Source organism: Balaenoptera acutorostrata, chromosome 10 (assembly GCF_949987535.1).
Source record: "Balaenoptera acutorostrata chromosome 10, mBalAcu1.1, whole genome shotgun sequence".
NCBI lineage: Eukaryota > Metazoa > Chordata > Mammalia > Artiodactyla > Balaenopteridae > Balaenoptera > Balaenoptera acutorostrata.
Window position 1 is genome coordinate 36,615,396 of NC_080073.1, and position 24,307 is coordinate 36,639,702.

General features: G+C 42.7%; 4 protein-coding genes and 4 non-coding genes across 23 annotated transcripts in view; 2 read left to right on the plus strand and 6 right to left on the minus strand.

Annotated features, from left to right (window-relative positions):
- Nucleotides 1-3,528: 3,528 nt before the first annotated feature.
- On the minus strand, nt 3,529-5,305 carry SPCS1 (signal peptidase complex subunit 1). The gene is made up of 4 exons (XM_007174754.2): nt 5,093-5,305; nt 4,676-4,735; nt 4,502-4,588; nt 3,529-4,024 (listed from the first exon to the last, which is right to left on the minus strand). The coding sequence occupies exons 1-4, from the start codon at nt 5,126-5,128 to the stop codon at nt 3,899-3,901; spliced, it is 309 nt and encodes a 102-aa protein (XP_007174816.1). The 5' UTR covers nt 5,129-5,305; the 3' UTR covers nt 3,529-3,898.
- GLT8D1 (glycosyltransferase 8 domain containing 1) lies at nt 5,304-16,265 on the plus strand. 4 transcript variants are annotated; one of them, XM_057555049.1, is made up of 11 exons: nt 5,320-5,455; nt 5,913-6,308; nt 10,390-10,440; nt 10,523-10,621; nt 12,500-12,713; nt 14,123-14,240; nt 14,464-14,548; nt 14,708-14,820; nt 15,180-15,346; nt 15,468-15,580; nt 15,726-16,265. In XM_057555049.1, the coding sequence occupies exons 3-11, from the start codon at nt 10,425-10,427 to the stop codon at nt 15,914-15,916; spliced, it is 1,116 nt and encodes a 371-aa protein (XP_057411032.1). In that variant the 5' UTR covers nt 5,320-5,455; nt 5,913-6,308; nt 10,390-10,424; the 3' UTR covers nt 15,917-16,265. The 4 variants fall into 4 exon arrangements, with proteins under 4 accessions (XP_057411031.1, XP_057411032.1, XP_007174813.2 ...); XM_057555048.1 differs by lacking the exon at nt 5,913-6,308 and having other exon boundaries at nt 5,304-5,455; XM_007174751.2 differs by lacking the exons at nt 5,320-5,455; nt 5,913-6,308 and adding an exon at nt 5,585-5,794.
- Nucleotides 14,913-24,098, minus strand: GNL3 (G protein nucleolar 3). Its single transcript, XM_007174753.3, has 15 exons — nt 23,870-24,098; nt 22,604-22,662; nt 22,072-22,209; nt 21,838-21,951; nt 21,668-21,748; nt 20,467-20,599; nt 19,220-19,332; nt 18,850-18,967; nt 18,472-18,559; nt 17,772-17,946; nt 17,517-17,659; nt 17,301-17,434; nt 17,028-17,209; nt 16,688-16,754; nt 14,913-16,600 (listed from the first exon to the last, which is right to left on the minus strand). Exons 1-15 carry the CDS (start codon nt 23,880-23,882, stop codon nt 16,515-16,517), a joined length of 1,644 nt encoding a protein of 547 aa, XP_007174815.1. The 5' UTR covers nt 23,883-24,098; the 3' UTR covers nt 14,913-16,514.
- Nucleotides 18,003-18,079, minus strand: LOC114236804 (small nucleolar RNA SNORD69). Its single transcript, XR_003622661.2, has one exon. It is a non-coding gene; the product is annotated as a small nucleolar RNA SNORD69 (small nucleolar RNA).
- On the minus strand, nt 18,643-18,718 carry LOC114236808 (small nucleolar RNA SNORD19). Its single transcript, XR_003622665.1, has one exon. It is a non-coding gene; the product is annotated as a small nucleolar RNA SNORD19 (small nucleolar RNA).
- LOC114236805 (small nucleolar RNA SNORD19B) lies at nt 19,094-19,175 on the minus strand. The gene has a single exon (XR_003622662.1). It is a non-coding gene; the product is annotated as a small nucleolar RNA SNORD19B (small nucleolar RNA).
- Nucleotides 20,349-20,425, minus strand: LOC114236807 (small nucleolar RNA SNORD19). The gene has a single exon (XR_003622664.1). It is a non-coding gene; the product is annotated as a small nucleolar RNA SNORD19 (small nucleolar RNA).
- The window catches only part of PBRM1 (polybromo 1), a 106,737-nt gene continuing 106,500 nt past the window's right edge, over nt 24,071-24,307 (plus strand). For 11 of the 13 annotated variants that reach the window (XM_057555022.1, XM_057555040.1, XM_057555041.1 and 8 more), the window contains exon 1: nt 24,099-24,241. The gene's annotated coding sequence lies outside the window, so the exon portion shown is untranslated. Of the gene's footprint in view, nt 24,242-24,307 lie in introns of all 13 variants that reach the window. The other 2 variants (XM_057555028.1, XM_057555029.1) reach the window with 2 other exon arrangements.

The window sequence follows — 24,307 nt, forward strand, 5'->3', positions numbered from 1 at the left end:
AGATTTAAAGATATGGCATTATATATAGTACTTGAGCATTGAATTCCTTTTTTTGCATATTGATGGATGTCTAACATTTTATTTCCATTTAATATGGACCTCATTCAGGGTATACAGGAATTGAAACTAGGAGTTATTTTGGGCTAGTAAATCAATATGTTTTTACATACTGGATTTTTTTTTCTTTTTCTTTTTAAGATTTATTTTTCCATCAGCAAAAACATTCCTTAAACACTAATTCCTTTTCTAATTCAGCAGTTTTTAAGTAAAGTCCAGATCCTTTTAGTTATGTTGGACATATTTGTCTCCTGAAATTTGTCTTCTTATACATCAAGATATTGTCTTCCCATGTTTTAAATGTATAATTGTATATCACATATTTTATTAGTTGTTTAATAAGGGGCAATACCCATCTAGCAAATAGTTTTTATAAAATAAAAGTTTTGATTAGTAAATTTTAACTTCTGCATTTGAGGGACTCTAAACATGAATATGACTCCAGAAATATTTTCATTTTTTACAGTTAAAAATATGTCTTACCTTTTATGAAAATTAACACACACATAAAATAATAAAATGTTCCCTTTCTAGTCCACATAAAAGACTTTTATTTAGTTTTTACTATGTGCCAGGTGCTAGGCCCGGGTTCATGGCCTAATTTCTGAAATTTCTTTATTTTGAAGGGTTTTTAACAACTCAACTCTAAAACCATCTAGTCCTAGTGCTCAGCTGAGGACAAATTTTTGGCAAACGGTTGGTCTTCCTGAGCTATTTACCATTTCTTGCATGTTTTAGAAATCCACATCTTTCTGGAAAGTCATCAGTTCTACTAAAGTTTTCTAAGTTATTGATATAAAGTTATACACATTATTTTCTTAGAATAAAAAAAATCTCCTCCATACCTTTTTTATTACCATTCTGTATATTTTTGTTTAAACATTCAGTTTTTATCCTACTGTTCTTTGGTTATTTTGTGGTGCTTTTTTCTTGGGTGCTTAATCATTTTTCAGCTTTCTTATTTAATTATAAAACACTTTTTTTTAAAGTTTTTTCCCTTTTTTTTTCAATTTTTATTTATTTATTTATTTATTTATTTATTTATGGCTGTGTTGGGTCTTCGTTTCTGTGCGAGGGCTTTCTCTAGTTGTGGCAAGCGGGGGCCACTCTTCATCGTGGTGCGCGGGCCTCTCACTATCGCAGCCTCTCTTGTTGTGGAGCACAGGCTCCAGATGCGCAGGCTCAGTAATTGTGGCTCACCGGCCCAGCTGCTCCGTGGTATGTGGGATCTTCCCAGACCAGGGCTCGAACCCGTGTGCCCTGCATTGGCGGGCAGATTCTCAACCACTGAGCCACCAGGGAAGCCCTAAAACACATTTTTAAGACTATATATTTCCCTCTCAACATATCTTTGGCCACATTTGAGACTTTTTTTTTTTTTTGAGGTTAGTTTCTAAATAGTAAATCTGGTTTTGATTTTCTCTTTTATTTTTTTTCATTTACTGAATATTCTTATTTATTTTTTTAACATCTTTATTGGAGTATAATTGCTTTACAAGGGTGTGTTAGTTTCTGCTTTATAACAAAGTGAATCAGCTATTCATATACATATATCCCCGTATCTCCTCCCTCTTGAGTCTCCCTTCCCATCCTCCCTATCCCACCCCTCTAGGTGGTCACAAAGCACTGAACTGATCTCCCTGTGCTATGTGGCTACTTCCCACTAGCCATCTATTTTACATTCGGTAGTGTATATATGTCCATGCCACTCTCTCACTTCGTCCCAGCTTACCCTTCCCCCTCCCTGTGTCCTCAAGTCCATTCTCTACATCTGCATCTTTATTCCTGTCCTGCACCTCGGTTTTTCAGAACCTTTTTTTTTTTTTTTTTTAGATTCCATGATTTTTTCTTTTAAAAGTGTCTAAATTTCCATATCTTTGGAAGGCCAAGGAAATTCTGTCTCCTTACTCCAGCTACACTGCAGTGTTGTTAATGAATATGACCTGTACAACCCCTATTTCTTGGAGTCGTTTTTCCCTGTAGTTCAGTATATGATCCATCATTGGAATGGCCCTATGTGCATTCAGTAAAGGTGAATTCTCATGCATAGGCAGAATCACTTCTCTACTAAATATTGGAAATGTTCTACATCTGCACTGATGAGCTCTTGCAATGGAACTCAATTTTTAATTAAACTTAGACACACATGACTAGTAGTACCATATTGGACAGCACAGCTCTGTATCATTCATTCAGTAAATACTGAGTGCCTATAATGTGTCATGTACTGTTGTAGGTACTAGGCAAACAGCACTGAGCAAAATGAGGTTCCTGTTCCCATGGAGCTTATATTCTAGGGAGGACAATTAACAAAAATATATACTGAGATATATTAAATGCCATGGAAGTAGACACAGAATGATGGGGCATACCCATACTTTGACAGGGTAGTAGGAAATGCTTCTTTACAGTGACATCTGAATGTCACCTAACCTGAATGGAGAGGACAAGTCATGTATATCCGAAGGAAGATGTTCCAGGTATGTGGAACAACTGCAAAAGTCTTCATATTAATTGCCTTGATCTATCAAAATCTGAAAGGTAGAGTGTTGGTCTCCTACCAAGAGTGCAGCTTTGCCAAATTCCGGTATATGTAAGAATCTTTGCTTTACACATTTAACATCTTATTCAATGCATGATTCATAAGTGACATCTTACAGCTATGAAATGTCCCTCTTTGCCCCATTTAATGCTTTCTGATATTAAATATTTCTTTTTCACTATTACCACTCCTTTTTGGTTGCATCTGCCTAATATATCCTTGCTCCTGTTTTCAACCTTGGGGTGTCATTTTGAGAACATGAGGTGACGTGATTTTTAACCCTATTGGGACCTCTTAACTTTATATTCACATTTATTATACTTATTGATATGCTTGTTCTTGTTTCTGCCATCTTTTATTTTTCTTCCCCTTTTTTAGAATCCTTTCCTGACTTTTGCTATATTAAGGTCTTTGCTCCCTTTTTTTTAAACTCATAGTTTGGAAGTCCTATATCCTGGTATTGAGAAACAGAATATTACCTGTAATAACCCTTCCACTCCCATCCCTCCCACAAGGCCTTTGGAACATTTTTCTCTTCGGCCCTCTGGAAAATTTTAAAGGAATTTACAGTTTTATGGGTTTCCACTTTGAACCACCTTAGGTAAAGCCTGGATTAAATGTTTTCTGCTTGGCAATAGGCTTATTTTAGTGGTACCAAGATACTACTTTACCACAAATTTACATTTGTGGTAAATTTCATAGCTGTAAGATATCCCATATGAATCATGCATTGAATAAGATGTTAAATGTATAAAGCAAAAGTTTTTTTATAGGTGCTTGCTGTTGTTAAAAAAAAAAAAAAGTATGTTAGGAACTTGTAGCTTCAGAAAATAGAAATGGTTCTTACACTTTCAGAACCACGAACTTCTAATTTTGGCTTTTACTAGTAGTCATGCTTGCAGAACAATAAACAAAAGACTCTTTAGACATTGAGTTGCACTGTGAGTTTTATTTGAAAACATTAAAACAGCCTGATGACTCATAATGAATTATAAAACTTTGATAGTTAAATTGTATTATCATTTATGAGGCTTTTATTCTTCATTATTTTGTAGACCTGAAAGAAACTTTGCATACTTGTGTTTTCTGTTCTTCATTTCAGAGGAAGATTGTGAAGAGAAGGTCTAAAATATTTATAAATCAAAACCCAACAGAGAAGTGAAATATAGAGAGAACAAAATCTGTACACAGCTGAGCATAGGTGTTTTTAGCTCATGTTTTGGATATGAAAACAATTTAACTCATGTCACACGAAACAAAAGCAGCTGCAGTAGTAAAGCTCAATCACGAAAACCCCAATCAATTATTTTTAGCATGTCTCTTAATTTTTCTTTCCCCTGGTTTCTTGTCTTCTGTGCCTGAGTCTTGAACAGGTAACCACTTGAGGGGGTGCCGGCGATAAATGGGCCACGGAGGAAGTGTCAGCTGGGTCACAACAGAGAAAATGCATCAATTATGGCCATTAAAAGTTTAAAAGAGCATTATGTATAATGCCTGATTGCCAAATGACTCCTATGCTAAAGGTTAAAAAAAATGAAACTGACATTCCTATGAAAACTGTGTGCCACCACCCAGACAAGATACTGTTAAGTGAGAACAAGCCTCACTGTTTACACATGGCTTTAAGAGCTAAAAGAAAGGTGAGGAGGGAGCAATATGAAGACTGTAAGGTCTTAAGGTCTAGTCTGACTTTAAGATTACTGCTTGGATCGCCTGCCAAAAGAAATGAGCTTTATGTAACTTAACCTCATCTGATGCTCTTTGGCATTTACTTTTCCAATGATAGCAAGGAAAGGATGAGGGAAACGATGGTGCCGGTTCTCACTACTAGGGCCAACCAAAACAACCCAATTCAGAAAACCTAAGTTGCCACTAACATCCAAGCACCCATAAATTTCTTACCAAACATGAAAAAGCAAATCCCGCCATAACTATATAGACAGTCCACCCGAACTGTTCAGCCACGTACCCGTAGATAAATCCAACTATCTAGAGACAAAGAAAGTATATTAAATACAGTCAAGCTGGGGGTGGGGTGGGGGTGGGGAGAGAAGATTATGCAAAACCAATACTTACTGCAGAAAAAAGAATAATTCCCTGAAACATCTGTTCAGCTAGCTTCTGGCCCTTGTAATCCTAGAGGTGAAGGAGAGCAAAGCAGGAATTGGTTCTACCACCGAAGAGGTACATTCCTGCCCTGGCCTCACAGCTTTGGCACAGGGCGATCCCAATATATGGGGCTTCCCCAAGAACTTAAAGGAATGACATTCTGGGTTTCCCGGGGGAATTAAAGCATCCTCACGGAACCCGGGCTGGGGCATCCTCGCGCGGGAAGAGAGAAGGGGACCCAGGAGATTCTTTTGGGGGAAGAAAATAGCCATCCGGGGTAGGAACCGCGGTGCACCGGGGGGGGTCTCGGACAAGGGTTGCGGAGCTGCCAGGCTCGCGAGCGGCGTGTAGGAATCTTGGGGCCGAGGCGGGCAGCGCCCTCACCATTTGCGTGGGCAGGGAGCTCAGATGCTCCAACATGACTGGCTCAGGAGGCGGGCGGCGGAGCGAAGGCGGCCGGGACTCAGGGACAGTAGGGGCCGGGGTCAGCTCCTGCGCACAGCTCTGCGGACCCGTCGAGCCGAGGGTCGCGATGGCCGCGGCCCCGGAAGCGGATGTCTCCCACAAACCCGGTCGGCCCGAGGCCCCGCCCCGTGCCCTCGCTAGGCGGCCCGCGCTTTCGGAGCTGGCTGTAGGCCGGCGCCCTCTCCGCAAGGGCCGAGATGCTGGCGGTGGCGGCCGAGCCGAGGCATCACGCGCCCGTGAAGGGTTCGCCGTCAGTGCTGTTGGGTGCCGAGGGCGGTCCAGGTCCCCCAAACTGTCCTTGGCTGTACCTTCGCGGCTTAACGGCGGCCTGCGCGCGCCCCGTCTCCATGGCGACGGACATTTCTCGGCGAGGACCCCAGCGGTCGGGCTGTCCCGGCGGCGCCTGCTCTGCGCGACGGTCTTGCGGACCGAGCGGCTAACGGGCGGGGGGCTGTGGGACTGCGCGGCGGCCGCGGAGCTAGCGGGCAGGCGGGCTCGGTCCGGAGTGCAGGGGACGCGGGCGGCCCGGCGGCGGGCTGGGCCCCGGGGCCTGCGGCGGGGGCGCTGAGCTGGCGGGGCGGGCCGGGGCGTGGGCAGCGGCCCCTCCTCCTCGGGCTGCAGGTAAGGGCGGCCGTGGGGAGCGTACGAGGGAAACGGCTGGCCTCGGGGCCGCGGGTGTGGGGGGAACCCCCTGAGCGTCACCCATTGCGAAACACCCCTAAACGTTATTGACCCCCAGAATTTAGAGGGGAGTACCCCAGAACCCACCATCCAGAGAAAGGGAATGCCCTCGGAGAGGGACGGGTCCTGGCCCGCCCCTTCGCACCAGTTGGAGAGAGCTCCCACCCGGGGAGTCTCCAGTTTGTCCCTCCAGGCTGCTCGGCGGCTTCACTGGCGTCTTCACAGACTCATGCCTCCCGTAAGAGGCCAGCAAAGGATTCGCACTGCCTCTCAAGGCCGGCATCTATCTCAGAAGCTTAGGCCCTGCCCCGTTACTCTGAGCAAGGTGGAAGACCCACGTACCGGAGATAATCTGTTCTGGGAAACCTGGGCCTGTGGGTCCCAACTGGCTCTCTGGCCTCTGTGCTGTGTTGCGCCTCAGGGTCACAGGCGGTGGGATTCTAGGCACTCCAGGGTAGGTGGTGTGCGGCTGCCGCCCTCATGCAGTCAGCAAACATTCCCGGCAGCTTTTTTTGTGCCATGAATTGGGCCAAGGACATGGCCGTGACCAACACCAGGCGCTTGCCTTCCTAGAGCCCAGAGTGTGTCAAGGGAGACAGCCACGTAACCCCACAAATATAAGCCGGATTTACTCGGGGGTAGCGAAGCCCGGGAGATGTGAGAGCTCAGGGGAGATGCAGCTGAATGTGAGGTTTGGGGGAGGCTCCCTTGACTCCTGAAAGCCAAGTAGGAGCTAGACAGATGAAGAGGTAGAGAAAGTGGATGTATATATCCTTAGTGCTTTTTCCACCTTTCAGTCTGGCAGAGACTAAACAGACTTTCCCTTGTATGCAGAAATAGATGTATCCCTCTGTGTTATCCCTCTTTAAATGCACTTCACAGGGTGGCAGTTGCTGCAGAGACTTTATGGTATTTGAGCCATAAAGATAATCATGGGAAAAGGAAATTGCGTGTCAGGTTCAATTTCAGAGAGATCTCCATTGGAATCCATGTCTTTTCTTGTGTTTGAATTTGTTTTCATGATTATTATCAAAGATCGTGTTCCCTTTCAGAGCTGAGAACCAGCCTTGCTCCTGGATTAACAAGACCATTCAACAAATATCACATACCTATTACCATTTACCAGACACGGTTTTAGATGGCAAGGATACACCAGTAAACACTTTTCACTGGGGTCACTGTTCTCATAGAGCAGGGAAGACACAAATAAACAAATAAATGAGATAAGTTCATAATTGAAGAGGGGGAGCGGTGAACTTTCTTGATGGCCTCTGAGGGGATGGGTAAGAGGACAGAAAGATGACCTTGGTCTTTTGTGACCTCGACAAAGCCACTTTGAATGGAGAAGTAGGGCCAGCAGTCTGGTTGAAGTAGGATAGAGGACAAGAGGAGAGAAAGTGGAGCTGGAAACTTTAAATCCTTTCAAGCTTTTAGAGTGAGAGTGAACAGAGAAATAGGTCTGTGGGTCTGCTGGGATATGGGAAGTGGTGTCTTTTTTTTTTTTTTTTAAGAAATTCACGTTCTTTATTTATTTATGGCTGTGTTGGGTCTTCGTTTCTGTGCGAGGGCTTTCTCTAGTTGTGGCAAGCGGGGACCACTCTTCATCACGGTGCGCAGGCCTCTCACTATCGCGGCCTCTCTTGTTGCGGAGCACAGGCTCCAGACGCGCAGGCTCAGCAATTGTGGCTCACGGTCCCAGTTGCTCCGCGGCATGTGGGATCCTCCCAGACCAGGGCCCGAACCCGTGTCCCCTGCACTGGCAGGCAGACTCCCAACCACTGCGCCACCAGGGAAGCCCCCAGTGGTGTCTTTTTTATTTTTATTTTTTAATTAACTGGAAGATACCAGAGCATGGTAATTAATGCTGCTAAGTGTGTGATCCAGCAGAGAGGGAAAGAGTTTTCTGATGCTGCACCAAGGAAACAATTATAGGATAGGTTGCAGAGCATGAGTGGAATGGCCTTCCTTGGGAATATATAGCAGTAGAAAGAAAAGCAGAAAAGGCCACTGAGATGTGGGTACTATTGCAGGTAGCTAGCAAGTTAAAAAACATAAAGTGTTCTTGCCCCCTAAGGTTTTCTTCACCCATATTTCTGGGAATGCCTGCTATGTGTGTGTATTGTGAATGATTTGGGAATGTGAAGGTCTTATAATTTCTAAACAAAATACTACTTTTCATAGTGAACAATTGAATATCACTGATCAAATTGTACACAGTTGTGTACTCTTGCAAAAATATAGCCAATATTGCACATCCGGGATGTACATACAGTTTTGAGAATTGTTTCTAACCAGATCAGTGAATTCCATTACCAGGAATTGCACCAGGAAAGGATATATGGATCAGACACACTCCATAATAATCGGCATTTTGCATGTAGATAACTGTGGAAGAGTTTTAGGAGTAGGTGGTTTCTGCCATGCGAATCTACTTAAGTACATCAAATACCTGCTGGGATTGTGTTTTTCTTCTAGCTAGCTGGAATAGCATAAAATACTTGTGCCTCTCAATTAACATACCACCTGTAAGTGATTGTTAGTGGACATTGTTGAGCTAAACCATTGGCCCTTATACCATTAACTAAATGAGATTTATTAAAGTGAGATAGTTTTCTCCAGTCTTGGTGGAAGTTGGCTCCAAGCAGGTAGATGTTAGAACTCTGTCTGAGCAGCCCCCAGTCTGCCACCTTCTATAGGTAAGGCTCAGTCCTCAAGAGGAGATAGAGACACATGGCTAGAGACACATGGCTCAGGGTATATAACGATGTGTAGTCTTTAGAGAGTAAGCTTGTTGGTATAATATACATATACTGTTCTAGAAAGAAATGAGAGTGAGCGAGAAAGAATGTGTGTGTGTGTATTTTAGATTGTTCTTTGGGAGTCTGAATTATGTTCTCCCAAATTTGTAATCTGGCCTGTGATCCCCAGTTTTTTAAACAGCCCTTCAATATATTTCTCTTCTTTTCAAAGGCCTTGAGAAATCAAGTGCCTGATAGGCACACACTTCACTTAAGATGAAATTAATTCAAACTGACTTTGATTTTAGAAATATGCTATATTTGAAAGTGCTTTGTAAAATTAATAGCCTTTATGTAAATGTTAGGTACTCCCACAGGGGACGATGAAGTAGAAAAGGGTAGGATCACAATATCCAGGCTGTATAAAATGTTTTTAATGAAACATTACCCAAAGATTGTTGTAGAAACCTAATTGTTTAATTTAGCCCCACTTATAGTCTTGTTTCCATTGAATTATTTGTTTTGAAAAAGTGAAGGCTTCAGATGAGCTGGGGAGCACAAACCACAGGCAGAGTGACAGTATTAGACACCACTTTCATAAGAAATGGGTAGTTAACCAACAGATAGGAAGCCCCCAGAAGAAGCTAATTTTTTCTTTTAGCAGATTTTTAATTTTTGAGACTAGAGCTCTAAACTTTTGATAGCAAGATTAGATTTTGTTAATTTTTGTAACTTTGTTTCTCTGCTATAGGTTTTTTTTTTCTTTTTTATAAATTTATTTATTTTTGGCTGCGTTGGGTCTTTGTTGCTGCACGCAGGCTTCTCATTGTGGTGGCTCCTCTTGTTGTGGAGCACGGGCTCTAGGCGTGCGGGCTTCAGTAGTTGTGGCTCACATGCTCTAGAGCACAGGCTCAGTAGTTGCAGCGCACGGGCTTAGTTGCTCAGCGGCATGTGGGATCTTCCCCAACCAGGGCTCGAACCCGTGTCCCCTGCATTGACAGGTGGATTCTTAACCACTGCGCCACCAGGGAAGTCCCTCTGCTATAGTTTTAAATGAATTTAGGAACTGTTCTTTTTTCTCTTTTCTTTAATTCCAGTTAAAGATGAATGGAATACAGCTTGGAACAGTGATGTTTGTACCAACGAGGCTGACCTTGGTTTACTTGATCATAGACAACTGAAGTCCATGTCTAATTAGGAATTTTAAGTAGAAATTCATTCAGAAAACATTTCCATAGTGGTTAGACTCCAGGTATTCCTCCTGGTAGAATTTCTTTTGCTTTTCACCTAGTGGCATATGGTATACAAGGCTGTAAGTTACTGGAAGTATTTTATTATTATGACTACCGTAAAAAATTCAGATCCCAAATTGGGTTCTTGGAAACTGTTAATTCAAAACGAGTTTCTTGCAGAAAATACCGTATGCACTTCTTGTTTCAACCTGAATAAAAGTGTGTAGGCGGGACTTCTCTGGTGGCGCAGTGGTTAAGAATCCGCCTGCCAATTCAGGGGACACGGGTTCGAGCCCTGGTCCAGGAAGATTCCCCATGCTGCAGAGCAACTAAGCCTGTGTGCCAAAACTACTGAGCCTGCGCTCTAAAGCCTGCGTGCCTAGAGCCCATGCTCTGCAACAAGACAAGCCACAGCAATGAGAAGACTGCGCACCGCAACGAAGAGTAGCCTGGCTCGCCACAGCTAGAGAAAGCCCGCACACAGCCAGAAAAAAAAAGTGTGTAGGCATTTTGATGGCCATTCTAATGTACCTACTGACTTTGGGGGCTTGTTTTTGTTTTGTAGGGTTAATAACTAATTATATAAGACAGAAGAGAAAGATGTCATTCCGTAAAGGTATGTCCTTTCTACAGTTATGTTGTTTTATACCTGGTCAAAAGGTGAAGAGATGTAACATGGGCATTCTCCTTTGTTTCAGTAAATATTATCATCCTGGTCCTGGCTGTTGCTGTCTTCTTACTGGTTTTGCACCATAACTTCCTCGGCCTGAGCAGTTTGCTGAGGAACGAGGTTGCAGGTATGGGAACCCTGACTAATGCCTTGGCATGTGTTGAGGACCTGGAATTCCCTGTGTCCCACATTCTAAGTTACATCACTAGATTCAAGGAAAAGAAGGCTTTCTTCTTGGCCTTATAGAAGCTACTAAAGACTTTGAGAAAGGCAGGTGGCACTCACTGTGCTCTTGCAGCCTGTCCCCTTCTCCTTGCTGGGCAGTTGTTTGCTGAGGGTTTGATCTCACAGAAGATTCCTTTTTACCAAATCAGAGGCCTTGGAGAAAGGAGCCACTGTGGGCTGTTATCTACAGACATTTCAGTAGGGCAGGGCTTCAGAATGTGGGGACGGGAGTGTTGCTGGTGTTTGATGCCTCTTCTCTTCACTAGAGTGTCAGTCTAGTTACTTTCCTTTACCTGTTACTCTGCTTTAACACATGAAACCATATCAGCAGGTCTTTAGTAGTAAAACAAAACCACAAAGCCTTGTCAACTGATTTAAAAGACCACTATTGTATAATTCCGCTGCCAGTTATTTTAGATTACTTGTTCATACTGCTCTGCCTTGGTATTGAGGGATGTTTGAGGCTTCAGTGTTTGTCAAAAATCATTTCTGGATTGTCACCCACCGTACTTGACCAGAGCAAGAAAAGACTAATAGCTTTCCCTTAACTTTCACTCAGTGCTCTGATAGCATGTTTTTATAATAGTGTATATATGTGTGTGTATTTTTATATATACATATATATTTACATAAAGTAATGCATGCTTCTGGTGGGAACATATATAAAAAAGAAAATAGCATTCAAGCTCCATGAGGGCAGTTGTGGCTGGTACATAGGAGGTGCTTACTAAATATTCATTGAATAAGTGATTTCACTGCCTAGAGATAATTATTAAAATTTTGTGTTAGTACCTTACAGGTTTTTTTTCTCTATTTTTTTCTATACAGTTGAGATTATACTATATATAAACTACATGACATGGTTTTTCACATAATTATATCCTAAGCATGTCACCATGACAAAACTCTTCATATGTAAATTTAATGTCACATAGTTCACTTTTTGCCATAGGAAAAAGTCTTTTGGTACAATGACTTTCAGATTTTTTTGAGGGCAACCCCACAATAATGACTGTGTTACATACAGCAGACACATACATGTATTTATTGTCTATCTGCCCTACACAATGGTAAAGATTTGACCATCTTATTCATGGCTGTAACCCTGGTGCCTAGATATTGCCTGGCACATAGTAGGCGCTCAGTGTTCAATGCATGATGAATGAGTAAATGAACGTATTATAAAAAGCAAGAAGGTTTACAAAACAATACTTGCAGTTGCTGTATGTGATGCATTCTGATATTTTCTTTTCTAAGTCACTGTTCTATTCCAATTCAGGAACTGTTTTCCTACTCATATTCTGATTGCGATCCACTTATATTGATTTCATGCCTACTTGTGGGATACAATTCAGTTTGAAAAACAACTGTTTTTTAGTCTGTTTCTAGGTTTTTCACAATTGTAAATAAAATTGTGACGTTTGGTTACCTCTCAGATGTTGTCCTTAAGAGACACAAGGGGAATTATTGGGTCAAAGGCCATGTACCTGTTTAAGGCTCTTGATACAAACTGCCCAAATACAATCTAAAAAGATTGTTATATTCCTACCAGTAATGCATCAGAATTGTCTGCCTATTTTTAAAAAATGCTTTTCCAAAGGCCTGGTTACATATAGGAAAACACAATTTCTGGGCTATATGCTTCACATTACAATGAGGCAGAATGAGGTGTAAGTATCGTAATTCTCAGCTTACCTCTTTTCATGTCTTGGGCTCTGTATCAAAAGCTCTTGAGATTGTGTTTGTATCACAGTACCTTCTTTGTGTGTGTTCTTTGCAGATTCAGGAATTGTGGGGCTTCAGCCTGTAGACTTTGTCCCAAATGCTCCCCAACACGCGGTAGACGGGAGACAAGAGGAGATTCCTGTGGTCATTGCTGCATCTGAAGATAGGCTTGGGGGGGCCATTGCAGCCATAAACAGCATTCAGCATAACACTCGCTCCAATGTGATTTTCTACATTGTTACACTCAACGGTACAGCAGACCATCTCCGGTGAGCTCGGCTTGCCTGATGATTCTGCTTCTAGGGGATGCTCTAAGAGCAGGCCAGCTGCCAATCCAGTATTATTTTTTTTTCAATGTTTACATTTTTCCTATATAATTATTATACCACATGTAAACTGCACATTGTTTTTCCATGTGATTGTACCATAAACATGTCTCCATGATAGCAGAAATATGTAAGAAAACTGTGCCAAGATGTAGATCAACTGCGTTACTATGCATAGTTAAGTGGATAATTTTTGGTAATAAGACTTTCTCAATGAAGGAAGCAAGGTGTTGATTTACACTCTCTTACAAGTTCCTTATTTCAAGAACATGCTCTTGAGTAGTTCTGGTCTAGAGTGGGAAGGGACATGGGAGCAATGACAAGGTAGTATGGTGAAGTGAGCATAGACACTGATCCAAATTTTAGCCCATAGTGGGGAACATTACCTAACCCTTTGGAACCCATTTACTCATCTGTAAGTACGGGGTATAAATATCCAGCTTAGAGGATTGTTGTGTCAAGTAAATGAAAAAATATATGAAAACACCTACCACATAATAATCGCTCAGTAAATGGTCCTTACTATTGTAACTTGTGATTAATAGAAAATCTGATGGATAGTCTTAACTGTGTTTTGAAAGATGCTTTGAATTAAGATTTACAAAGTTTATTCCAAGAAACATTTTATCTAACAGGTTAATAGTGGTCAAAGTTCTAAAACATATCTGTTCTTTTCTCCATGGTTGTTCATGAAAGTTGTTACAAATCATTTTTCCATACTTTAAAAACTCAAGAAATCATCTAAAATAATGTAGAAAGAAATAACTGCATTAGAATAGACTACAGAAATAACATTATATCCACAAAATGCTGATGTGAAATGGGCCTAGGAAAAATGTGCACTACCTCTTTAGGGAACACTGACTTTTCTTACAGGCAGTACCTTAGACTCAGGTGGAATTACTCAGCCAACACAGTGAATTAATGAGTGTGTAGATTAACAGACTGATTTACCAGCTTTGTTGATAACTTGGCTTTCACTACCATCATACTTTGACTCATTTTCTTCACTGATGTATTTGGAGGGACAAATGTTGAATGATCCATGTGGTGAAAGGATCTTCTCAATTCCATAATGAATTTTTTTTACAGCAGTTTTAGTGTCAGAAGAGTGATCAAAAGTATGAGTCTTTGGGTGCACTATCACCATGGAATCTTGGTTCAGGAAGGGACTTTAGTGGGTAAACTCACTGCAGATGAGGAAACCAAAGCTCAGAGGTGAAGGGGCTTGAAGACACCTATTTTGTCTTCAGGATTTCTCTTGCATTATGGTCTTATTGGAAAGCAGAGATATGGCTGTGGGTTGGGACATAATTACTTAAAACTGATATTTAGTGGTTTATTTTCATCAGGTCCTGGCTCAGCAGCAGTACCCTGAAAAGCATCAGGTACAAAATTGTGAATTTTGACACTAAACTTTTGGAAGGGAAAGTAAAGGAGGATCCTGACCAGGGGGAATCCATGAAACCAGTGAGTTCCACGCATCCTTGTTTGCACTTGGTAGTATTATGAAATGATTGGAATACCTGGGTAACTGTGGGTACAGTACTAGTACTTCCCTGGGAACCAAACCTGGAAGTTCTGAGACCTTTGGCTGTCTTCTGCATGGATACCGAGAGCATTCTGGGAGTTTCTAATAAACAAAAGCACAGCCACTGACAAATCTTGTGCCAATGCCTCTTTCCTTTTCCAGTTAACCTTTGCAAGGTTCTACTTGCCAATTCTGGTTCCCAGCGCAAAGAGGGCCATATATATGGACGATGATGTAATTGTGCAAGGTACTAAAGAATGTCACCATCAGTGCTGCTCTCTGTCCAGTGTGGGCGGTAGTGGTTGTCTTATTTATGATATCCTATAAAAGGCCATCCTAAGAAGTGGGAGGAATAGGGAATCCTGGGGCAACTTCCAGTGTAAATCTTAAACCTTATCTGTTTCAGGTGATATTCTTGCCCTGTACAATACACCACTGAAGCCGGGACATGCAGCTGCATTTTCAGAAGACTGTGATTCATCCTCTACTAAAGTTGTCATCCGTGGAGCAGGGAACCAGGTAAATTACTTATTAGACCTTGTGAATAGACACTCCACTCCCTATAATTCATGTCAATGGGGAGAGGCAGCAAAATCAGGGAATTCTAAATCTTTAGCTACATTTTATTCACCAATTATTTCATCCCAAAACTCAAAGCTGCTTTCCTAGATTGGTTCACAGATTAGACAACCTAATTCTCCTTGAACATCTGGCTTAATGTTTAGGTTCCTGTTGTCTAACTTGCAATCCCAAGTGTCACTTTTATTTGCTTTATGTAGAGCCCTTTGCTAATAATGAGAAGTCGTAAGTAAGCAGAACAGTTATCATATTATTGTTTGAAGCACTAAGCATACTATATATCCCAATTGTGTTTTTAGTACAATTACATTGGATATCTTGACTATAAAAAGGAAAGAATTCGTAAGCTTTCCATGAAAGCCAGCACCTGCTCATTTAATCCTGGAGTTTTTGTTGCAAACTTGACAGAATGGAAAAGACAGAATATAACTAACCAGCTGGAAAAATGGATGAAACTCAATGTAGAGTAAGTATGTAACTGGCCTAGCTGTGAAAACTCTTGTTATTTCAACCCTGGTGGTCTTCACTAACAGGAATTAGTCAGGATTCTTTACTAACAGCTTTCATTTGTTATCTGTCCCACCAAGAGAAGGGCTGTACAGTAGAACACTGGCTGGCAGCATCACAACACCACCTCTGCTGATCGTATTTTATCAACAGCACTCCACCATCGACCCTATGTGGAATGTTCGCCACCTTGGTAAGTAGATAATTAACCAAGGGCCTAAGCTAATAAAGTGTCTAAAGGACCACCCTCAGGGGTGGAATATATTGTTTCCCTTAAGTTTCCTGCAGTCTTGTGTCTGACTAGTACAGTCATTTGGCTCTTTTTTCCTAAATGTAAGGTTCCAGTGCTGGAAAACGATATTCACCCCAGTTTGTTAAGGCTGCCAAGCTACTCCACTGGAATGGGCACTTTAAGCCATGGGGAAGAACTGCTTCATATACTGATGTCTGGGAAAAATGGTATATTCCGGACCCAACAGGCAAATTCAGCCTAATCCGAAGACATGTGGAGATCTCAAATATAAAGTAAATAAGTATGCTATAAGCATTTCTCAGGAAATCCTGGAAGAAAGTATGTGTGGGAAGTAACACTTGCTAGGTTTCAATGCCTGTTTGCAGCAACAAAGGGACAAGGGACATTTCAGCTGGGTAAAGAGGACAAACTGCCCCATCTGGCAGTCAGCTTCCCAGACAGACTATAAATATGCCTCCATCTGCCTTACCAAGAGTTTGCTTACTGACTGACAGTGCTGAACGACCAGAGGTGAATGGACTTAAGATACGGCTGGTACAGCTAGTTCAACACTGCTGCTTGGTTTTAATTTTGTGACCTGTGGCCGAATCTGTAAATAAAGTAAAAACTACATTTTTCAATAAGATATCTGTTTTAACTTTACTTTTACCCACTCACTGTTTAAGAGATGAGTTATCTTTTTATATAACTTAGACACTTTCTAAGTTGCCTGATTTTTAAAATGAATATATCATTATATACACATTCACAAAATTTACACAGCTTATGTCATACTGTAACAAACCGGTACATCACACGCAGAGAACAGCTTAGCAGTCTGCTCACAATGTTAAAAACCAAAAACAGAACACCATTATAGAAGGACAAAGTTCTATTATACATAATCTGTACTGAAATCATAAGCATCATCTTCCTCTTCAGTCATTTTATCCAAGATGAAAGATGGTGCAGACTGCTTATCTATATTGGAAAGAAAAATGAGGTGTTTAAAAACAAAAATAAAAGCTACTGTACTGCTTTGTTAGAAGATCCCTCCACCCAACTCACCTGCTTCAGAGTCCTCAGGCAGTGCCTCGCAGGCCTCTTCTGCAGGGGACATGTCTGAGCTCTTTTCCTGTGGGACAGAGAAACAGTGTTAGTAAGCCCTTGTGTGCTCATTAATCCAAGTTAATTACATACCCAGAAAAAGTCTCTGGAGGTACACATTAATGGATGCACAAAATCAAGACTAATGATTGCAAGCCTTAAACTTCTACATTGTACGAGGCTTTTTAAAGTCATGAAATATTTAATTTCTTTTTCTTCCTTCAGCCCCTTCCCCTCTGTTGTACATAGTAATGCTAGAAAACTTACTTCAGCTTGAACAACTCATGCACAACACACTTACATCACCTTCTTCGTCAACACATTCCTGGTCAGTGTTGACATCTTCATAGTCCCCCCTCTCCTCCTGCTTCCATTCTTTCTGTTTCGGCAATTCTTCAGGTATGTCCTTTTCCTCTATCACTCCATTTGTCAGACCCGATGACTGGAAAAGGATGCTACTGGCTAAACGAGGGCCCCTGATGGCTAGGAAAGGTAAACAGCCCATGTAAACAGATGAGACCTTTATTGGCCTGTCAGCTTATGAGGACAGTAGGTAAACACAAGCCGTGCTTACCTTGTATGCTGTGTGCATTGTTCTTTTCCAGTTCTTCCAGATTAAAGCCCCATTTCATGTCTGTCACAATGCTCTCATTAAAATGTGGAGGAGTCCAGGATGTAGGGGGATGGCAAAAGTAACTTAAGGAGGCACTGGTATTAAAAATAAAGTTTGTCAAAAGTCAGTTCCTTTATTCTGTGTGGTCATCAAAAAGCCAACAGAAAGAAGCCTTACCCTGTCCACTCAGACCACAGCAGTTTGGCAGCACCTTCTACATTTGGGCTTCCACCTTTTTGGTGCAGTCCTCTTCTCTGAGCAAATGAAGTAAAAAATTCCAGAGAATTCTGAAAGTCTGGGACAGTATATTTCAGTACGACCTTATTAAAAAAAGAAAAACAAACTCATCTATCTGATATAGTACAGATGTTAAAAAAAAAATGCTTATAATGAAATACAAGATGGAGCTCAAGGGAAGGGGATTCTTTTTACCTGTCGAGCATCAGCATGGGACAGGATGGCGCTAGCAGCCTCCATTGGTTTTACTACCTCAATACTTGCTGGACTTCTCAGAGCGAGTGCAATAGCAGAGTTAAGTGGAGACACGATGAAACTTGGACTATCTATGATTGTGATTTGTTTGTCCAAGGGGACAACCTGCATGTACCTGAAACAAGAAAGATGGTAACTGACGGGCACTGGTTTTCCTAAAGGCCAAGAGACACAACGAAGCTCAGGGTTGGATTGAACAAACTCAGCACAGTCTGTCAGATCCACTTTATCATCATTTGCTTCATGTTTATCTAAAACCGTAACAGTACACCCTCCTCTTCTAAAGACAAAACACTATGTGTTATAGCTTACATACATATTGACCTAAACACATGCTGTTTCCTCTGTCGTATCTCCCCTCTTCTACCTGGCAGACTTCTATTCATTTCAAGTTCAGGTTCAAACATCACTTCCTCTAAGGCAGCTTTTCCTTCTATGAATCTATTTGCTCGTCTTTCAAACTAGATTGTGGGCAGCTATTCTACTCTAATCAATTCTTCCCAAGCCTAACACTGGCTTAACCCTCTTCCTTTCACTGAACAGAAAGTTGAGTAAATAGAAATAGAAAACTGTCTCCCTTAAAATAAACAAAATCATACTTATCTATAATGAAATATTGCAATTATGGAACTCAATTTACCTTGTAAGTCCCATGGATACACCAACATTGCATATCCGTTCTTGTTTTAAGCTATTGATGATGCTGCTTTTCCCCACATTTGGGAAACCTACAAATGGAAAATCCACAGATACAAAAGGCATTATGTGCTGGTAATTATAAAATCTCTACTCCCTTATTTTATCCCTGCCTGTTTAGAGCAAGATCAGAGTTGGATCTGAGCGTCTTCACTTCAACACTAAGACTACTCTTAGCATCTTCATTTCTTGCACAGGTAATGAAAAGGCAGGAAAAGATTATTAATTCAAATAAACCAGAGCTCTTAGAAGCTAACATTACTTATAGTGCCGAGTTGCACTTACTGAGATAAGACATAAAATATGTTGAACTGAAACTCACCAATTACCCCAATGTGAATGGCTTTGCCGTAAGTCTCCTGAAAACCTCCAAGAAGCTTCCAAAGGCCTTCTTTTCCAACACAGACTTCACTTTTGAATGGAGCAGCTTTCTTCTTTACCTTCACAAGTTAAAATTCTAAATAATTAGTTTAACTACGTCTGACAACCCACCAGACAAAACCCAAGCAATCTGGCTCCAGAGCCCATCTATTAAAAACACCACATTCCATTGCCTTTCATATTATCCCTGGATGAAATCAGAGTTGGATCTTACAAGTTTTCATTTTTTAATCAAGAATTTGTACACTCATCATATTTCACCCATCTGAAAGATGAAAGAACCACATTTCCCACCACTAAATTAAGGGTACCTTGATTCTCTTCCCTTTGTCCTTCAGATTTGTTGAGGCTTTGAACACCACTGTTGGCAATTCCTTCGTCAAATAACTTAGCCAGTTCTCCAAATTCTCCTTTGGTACCAAATCTGATAGGGATTAGGAACAAAACACTGTTCCAATTTGGTCATTTTGTTGAGATGAATGTGCAAAGTCTAGTAAACTATGGATTTCATTCAGGTTTGCCTTTTCCCAGTTTTTTCAAAAGTATCTGAACTAGAAGATGGGGAGAGGGTCAGCTCCCTACCATGCTTCTGGTTAACAGAGTTCAGTATGTACACCTCTGTATTTCTTTAATTCCCCTCTGCACTGCTCATCCTTTCAGAAATAAGTCAACCTCTAGAACATTACTGTACTAACCTTAGGGCTATGTTTCCAGAATTTACTATCAGGTAGCAGCCATGTTTACTGACCCCAACTGTAATTTTAGATCCCATCCTTACTTTCTGTTTCACAGGTTTCTGTTTCTGGGTGTTTCTGTCCCTGCTGCTCAAACCCAGATACATAATCATGTCTCATCTAAATAGTGCCACATGTCGACATTGTGCAGGTGTGGCGAATGTGGCACTCTGTCATCATTTCCTACGTGAAATATACTACACAGTAAGCTGAGTATAAAAGCTTACACTCTTAAACAAGACAAGGTGGTTAAGTAATGAATAGCAAAAGAATAGTACAAACCAGTTAACTCGCTTCTAGAAAACATCTCCAGGACCTCCCTGGCAGTGCAGTGGTTAAGAATCCGCCTGCCAATGCAGGGGACACGGGTTTGAGCCCTGGTCCGGGAAGATCCCACGTGCTGCAGAGCAACTGAGCCCGTGCACCACAACTACTAAGCCCACGTGCCACAACTACTGAAGCCCACATGCCTAGAGCCCGTGCTCCACAACGAGAAGCCACGCAATGAGAAGCCTGCACACTGCAATGAAGAGCAGCCCTCGCTTGCCACAACTAGAGAAAGCCCACACACAGCAACGAAGACCCAACACAGCAATAAATAAATAAACAAGTAAATAAACTAAACTATAATATAATAAGGGGAAAAATAATTTCCACCCCACTGCCCAGCACTGTCTTTGGCAACAAGAGCTCACGCTTATGCACTGGTTTTGTTGAGGTCAGAGTTGGATCTTATCAGTCTTCAGAGACAATCAGACTGTTCAGATGTTTTCCTCATACCTCATTAGTACATATGGAACATAAAGCTCAATGTTTTCGCCTACCTGATTTATTTAATACAAGTACCAGCTTTTTCTGTCCACCCTTGACAATGGCTTCTTCTACCTGGGGACACCTGCAACCAAGAGGATCTCTGGCATCCAACACCTCCAGCACAACATCTGAGGCTTCAATCACCTGTCAAAGCAGAAGCTATCAGAACAGCATCCCTTGCTCTGGCACCACCCTCCACATAAGTACACTGGCGTTGTCTACTTTGCAACAGGGTGAGCTCAGAGTTGAATCTCTTAAAAAAAACTTTTTTTTTCATTTATTCACTTTTTTTTTTGGCTGCATTGGGTCTTCATTGCTGCACGTGGACTTTCTCTAGTTGCAGCAAGCAGGGGCTACTCTTCATTGCGGTGTGCGGGCTTCCCACTGTGGTGGCTTCTCTAGTTGCAGAGCATGGGCTGTAGGCGCACGGGCTTCAGTAGTTGTGGCGCACGGGCTTAAATACTCCCTTGGCATGTGGGATCTTCCAGGACCAGGGCTCAGAACCCGTGTCCCCTGCATTGGCAGGCGGATTGCTAACCACTGCGCCACCAGGGAAGCCCCAGAGTTGAATCTCATATCTTCACTTTGGTGTGAATGATGTTCACATGTTTATTTCTTACATGACAGTAGGACATAGGTTTGTTCAGTGGCCTCTGATCAAAGTAGATTTCAAGAGTGGAAACATTCCCAACTATCTAAATATATAATCTTCCCATTCTGAGTTATGTAGTTTGAAAGACCTTTGTGGCCCTGCCAAGAGCTGCTGAGAAACACAGTCAGGGTCTATTCACAGGAGGGAGTGAGCTTAGGAAAATAGGTGTTGGGGATGGCAGTGCTACACCAAAACATCCCTTTGACCTCCTTCACTTAGGTTTCAGCAGAGTACTTTAGAGACTCTTACTTCTGTACTGCTCCTCTAAAGTATTTCCTTCTATTTAAAAAGCCACTGTGTCAACATGTTATTTTATCACAGAATGCCACTTCTGTAAATCATGCTTATGGGGAACTGTTCCCATGTAAAAAACTAAAACCATAAGAATATTTCCTTCAGTTAAACATATCAGAGTAAGCCAACTTGCTGAAGAATTCTTCCTGCTCAAGAGAACTCTACTTCCACCTCTACAAGGTTGGTGTCAGAAGAGAAAGAAAAAAAAAAATTCCAGTGTTTTAAACCTCGTTACCACTTTTAGACACTAACCTAAACTATGATACCTTTTTAAGTTCCTGACAATACAGCCTCTTCGGATTCTGTTTGCTTGACTTGGCTTTCTTAGCTTTGCATTGCCCAAATTCCTAGGGGATAAAGACAAGGGGAAAGGAAACAAAATTAGTAGGTCAGTAGATGTAATCTATTTCTCCATTTTTCATGACTGTAATCATACCTCTTTCACAGGTTCCATGTTAGATAGCTCAACAGCAGGGTCAGTTTCAAGTCTTCTTTTCTTGTCCTGTTCCTTCTGCCTGTCAAGTTTCTGCTGCTGTTTCAGTTCTTCAAGCTGTGTTCAAGCCACAAGAGAAATGGGAGAGCCAAAGTGACCTGATATTGTAACTTTACTTTGAAAAAAATACACACACCCACACATCACTTGTTGAACATTTTAGCTAATGCACTTTACCCGCTGTTTCCTTAGCTCAGCTTCCCGAAGAAGAGCCTCCTTAAAAGGAGCACTGTTTGGAACGCCCGGGTCTTTCCTAGGCTTCTTTCGACCCCGTTTTTTAGCCTCTTTCCTCAATTTTCGATGGTGCTCTCGAACCTATCATAATAAAATTTGATTAACAAAAATACTGAACAAAATTCATGTGAGTAACCAATCTGGCTGCAGTTTACTTGTATCTGTAAAATGACCTAGAAACATAGAACTTTAACTGTAACAATGCAGAGAACACACATACTTATGTAAGAAACAGCAAGAAAATGTCACCAGGAGATTCTTTTTGCAGCAATTGTTACCATATTGATCAAAATTTACAGACTCTTATCACTGAATTACTTCTGATGCTTAAGAGCTTGTGTCATAGTCTATCCAACCTCTGTTTCTTGAGGTGAAATCATACTAATATTAATCCAGACCTCTTTGTGGAGGAGGGGTGGGGCAGAAATCAGTTTAGCATTATACTTGGTATAACTCTTCCAAGAACAAGACTTACCTTTTTTTGGATTTTATACCGCTTATGGCAGGTCATGCGTTTACTTGCTTTCTTTAACTCTGCAAAGCAACATATCACAAAAGGGTTAATTTATTTACTGTTTCCTTTTTAATTTATTTTATTTATTTATTTTTGGCTGCGTTGGGTCCTCATTGCTGCGCATGGGCTTTCTCTAATTGTGGTGAGCGGGGGCTACTCTTCGTTATGGTGCGCGGGCTTCTCATTCCGGTGGCTTCTCTTGAGCCACCAGGGAAACCCTATTTACGGTTTTTTAAAATCCACTTTATCCACAAATGATCAGTTTTAGTTTCTGATGACTGCGCTCTAGGGTCACATCCATATTTGCGTTAAGTAATTAACTGGCTCTGAAACCTAATTTAAGAATCTTGTAGGGAAGTTCCCTGATGGCACAGTGGTTAAGAATCCGCCTGCCAATGCAGGGGACACGGGTTCGAGCCCTGGTCCGGGAAGATCCCACATGCCGCTGAGCAACTAAGCCCGTGCGCCACAACTGCTGAGCCTGCGCTCTAGAGCCCGCGAGCCACAACTACTGAAGCCCGCACGCCTAGAGCCCGTGCTCCGCAACAAGAGAAGCCACCGCAATGAGAAGCCCGCGCACCGCAATGAAGAGTAGCCCCCACTCGCCACAACTAGAGAAAGCCCGCGCGCAGCAACGAAGACCCAACGCAGCCAAAACTAAAAATAAATAAATGAATTAAAAAAAAAAAAGAATCGTGGGGTGTGTGGTAAAAATAAACACGGACCACTCAAGTCCCCAAAACTCTGAGATTCAACAGATCCGTTGTAGAGACCAACTTCCCCGCTCCCACTCTTCCCAGATTAGAGTGGGATAGCACACAGGAGCGTGTAAGATCCAAAAATACAGCCACTTCTTGTCAAATAGCACGAATCACAAAGGAGGAGCTAACAGTGGGTTTGAGAGGCGGCTCTCAGATCTCACCAGGGCCGGATCAAACGTGGCCGCACAAGGGAAAACGCTGCGCCTGAAACCTGGCTCAGACACTGACCGGGTCCTCACGAGACTCTGGCCCGACCTTCACCCTTGGGGCCCAGCCTTCTTTCTGCACCACAGGCCCGCGATTCACGTGGGGCCTTCCAACCCTCAGTTCTAGGCGGGATCAGGGCTACGGCCTCCCCGCCGGCCCTCCATTCCCCCAGAGACCAAGCCGCAGAGGAGCGCCCTGGTGGGTTCGTCGACCATCAGACACAGAGGCCCCTCCAAGCCCGCCCCCTGACCACACTCACTCGGCCGCTTCATACTGTAAGTCGGAAGGGCCGCGCCCGCAGTTGCACCAGCGCTCACAGCCACAAAGTGCCTCCGCAAGAGCCACGTGCGAACTGAGACCACAGGCGAGCGTCACGCACTCACGCTGCTGCCGTAAAGCGCGCCGCCGCCTGCCCTCGTGCGCGCGCTCGCAGTGTCGCGCGGAGCCAGGTTCGCTTGGCGGCCGCGGGGCTGGTTTTGCGGCGGCACCGGGAGGGGTGAGGGCGGTGAGGGCGGCGGGTGCTGGAGCGACGGCAGCGGCCGGAGGAGCAATAGCAGCAGCCGTGGCGGCCACGGGGCGGGGCGCGGCGGTCGGTGACCGCGGCCGGGGCTGCAGGCGGCGGAGCGGCTGGGTAAGGCCGGGCCCGGGGCGGGCGGGGCCGCTTCCTCTCGGCCGGCTGCCGGGCCTTTGTGTGGGC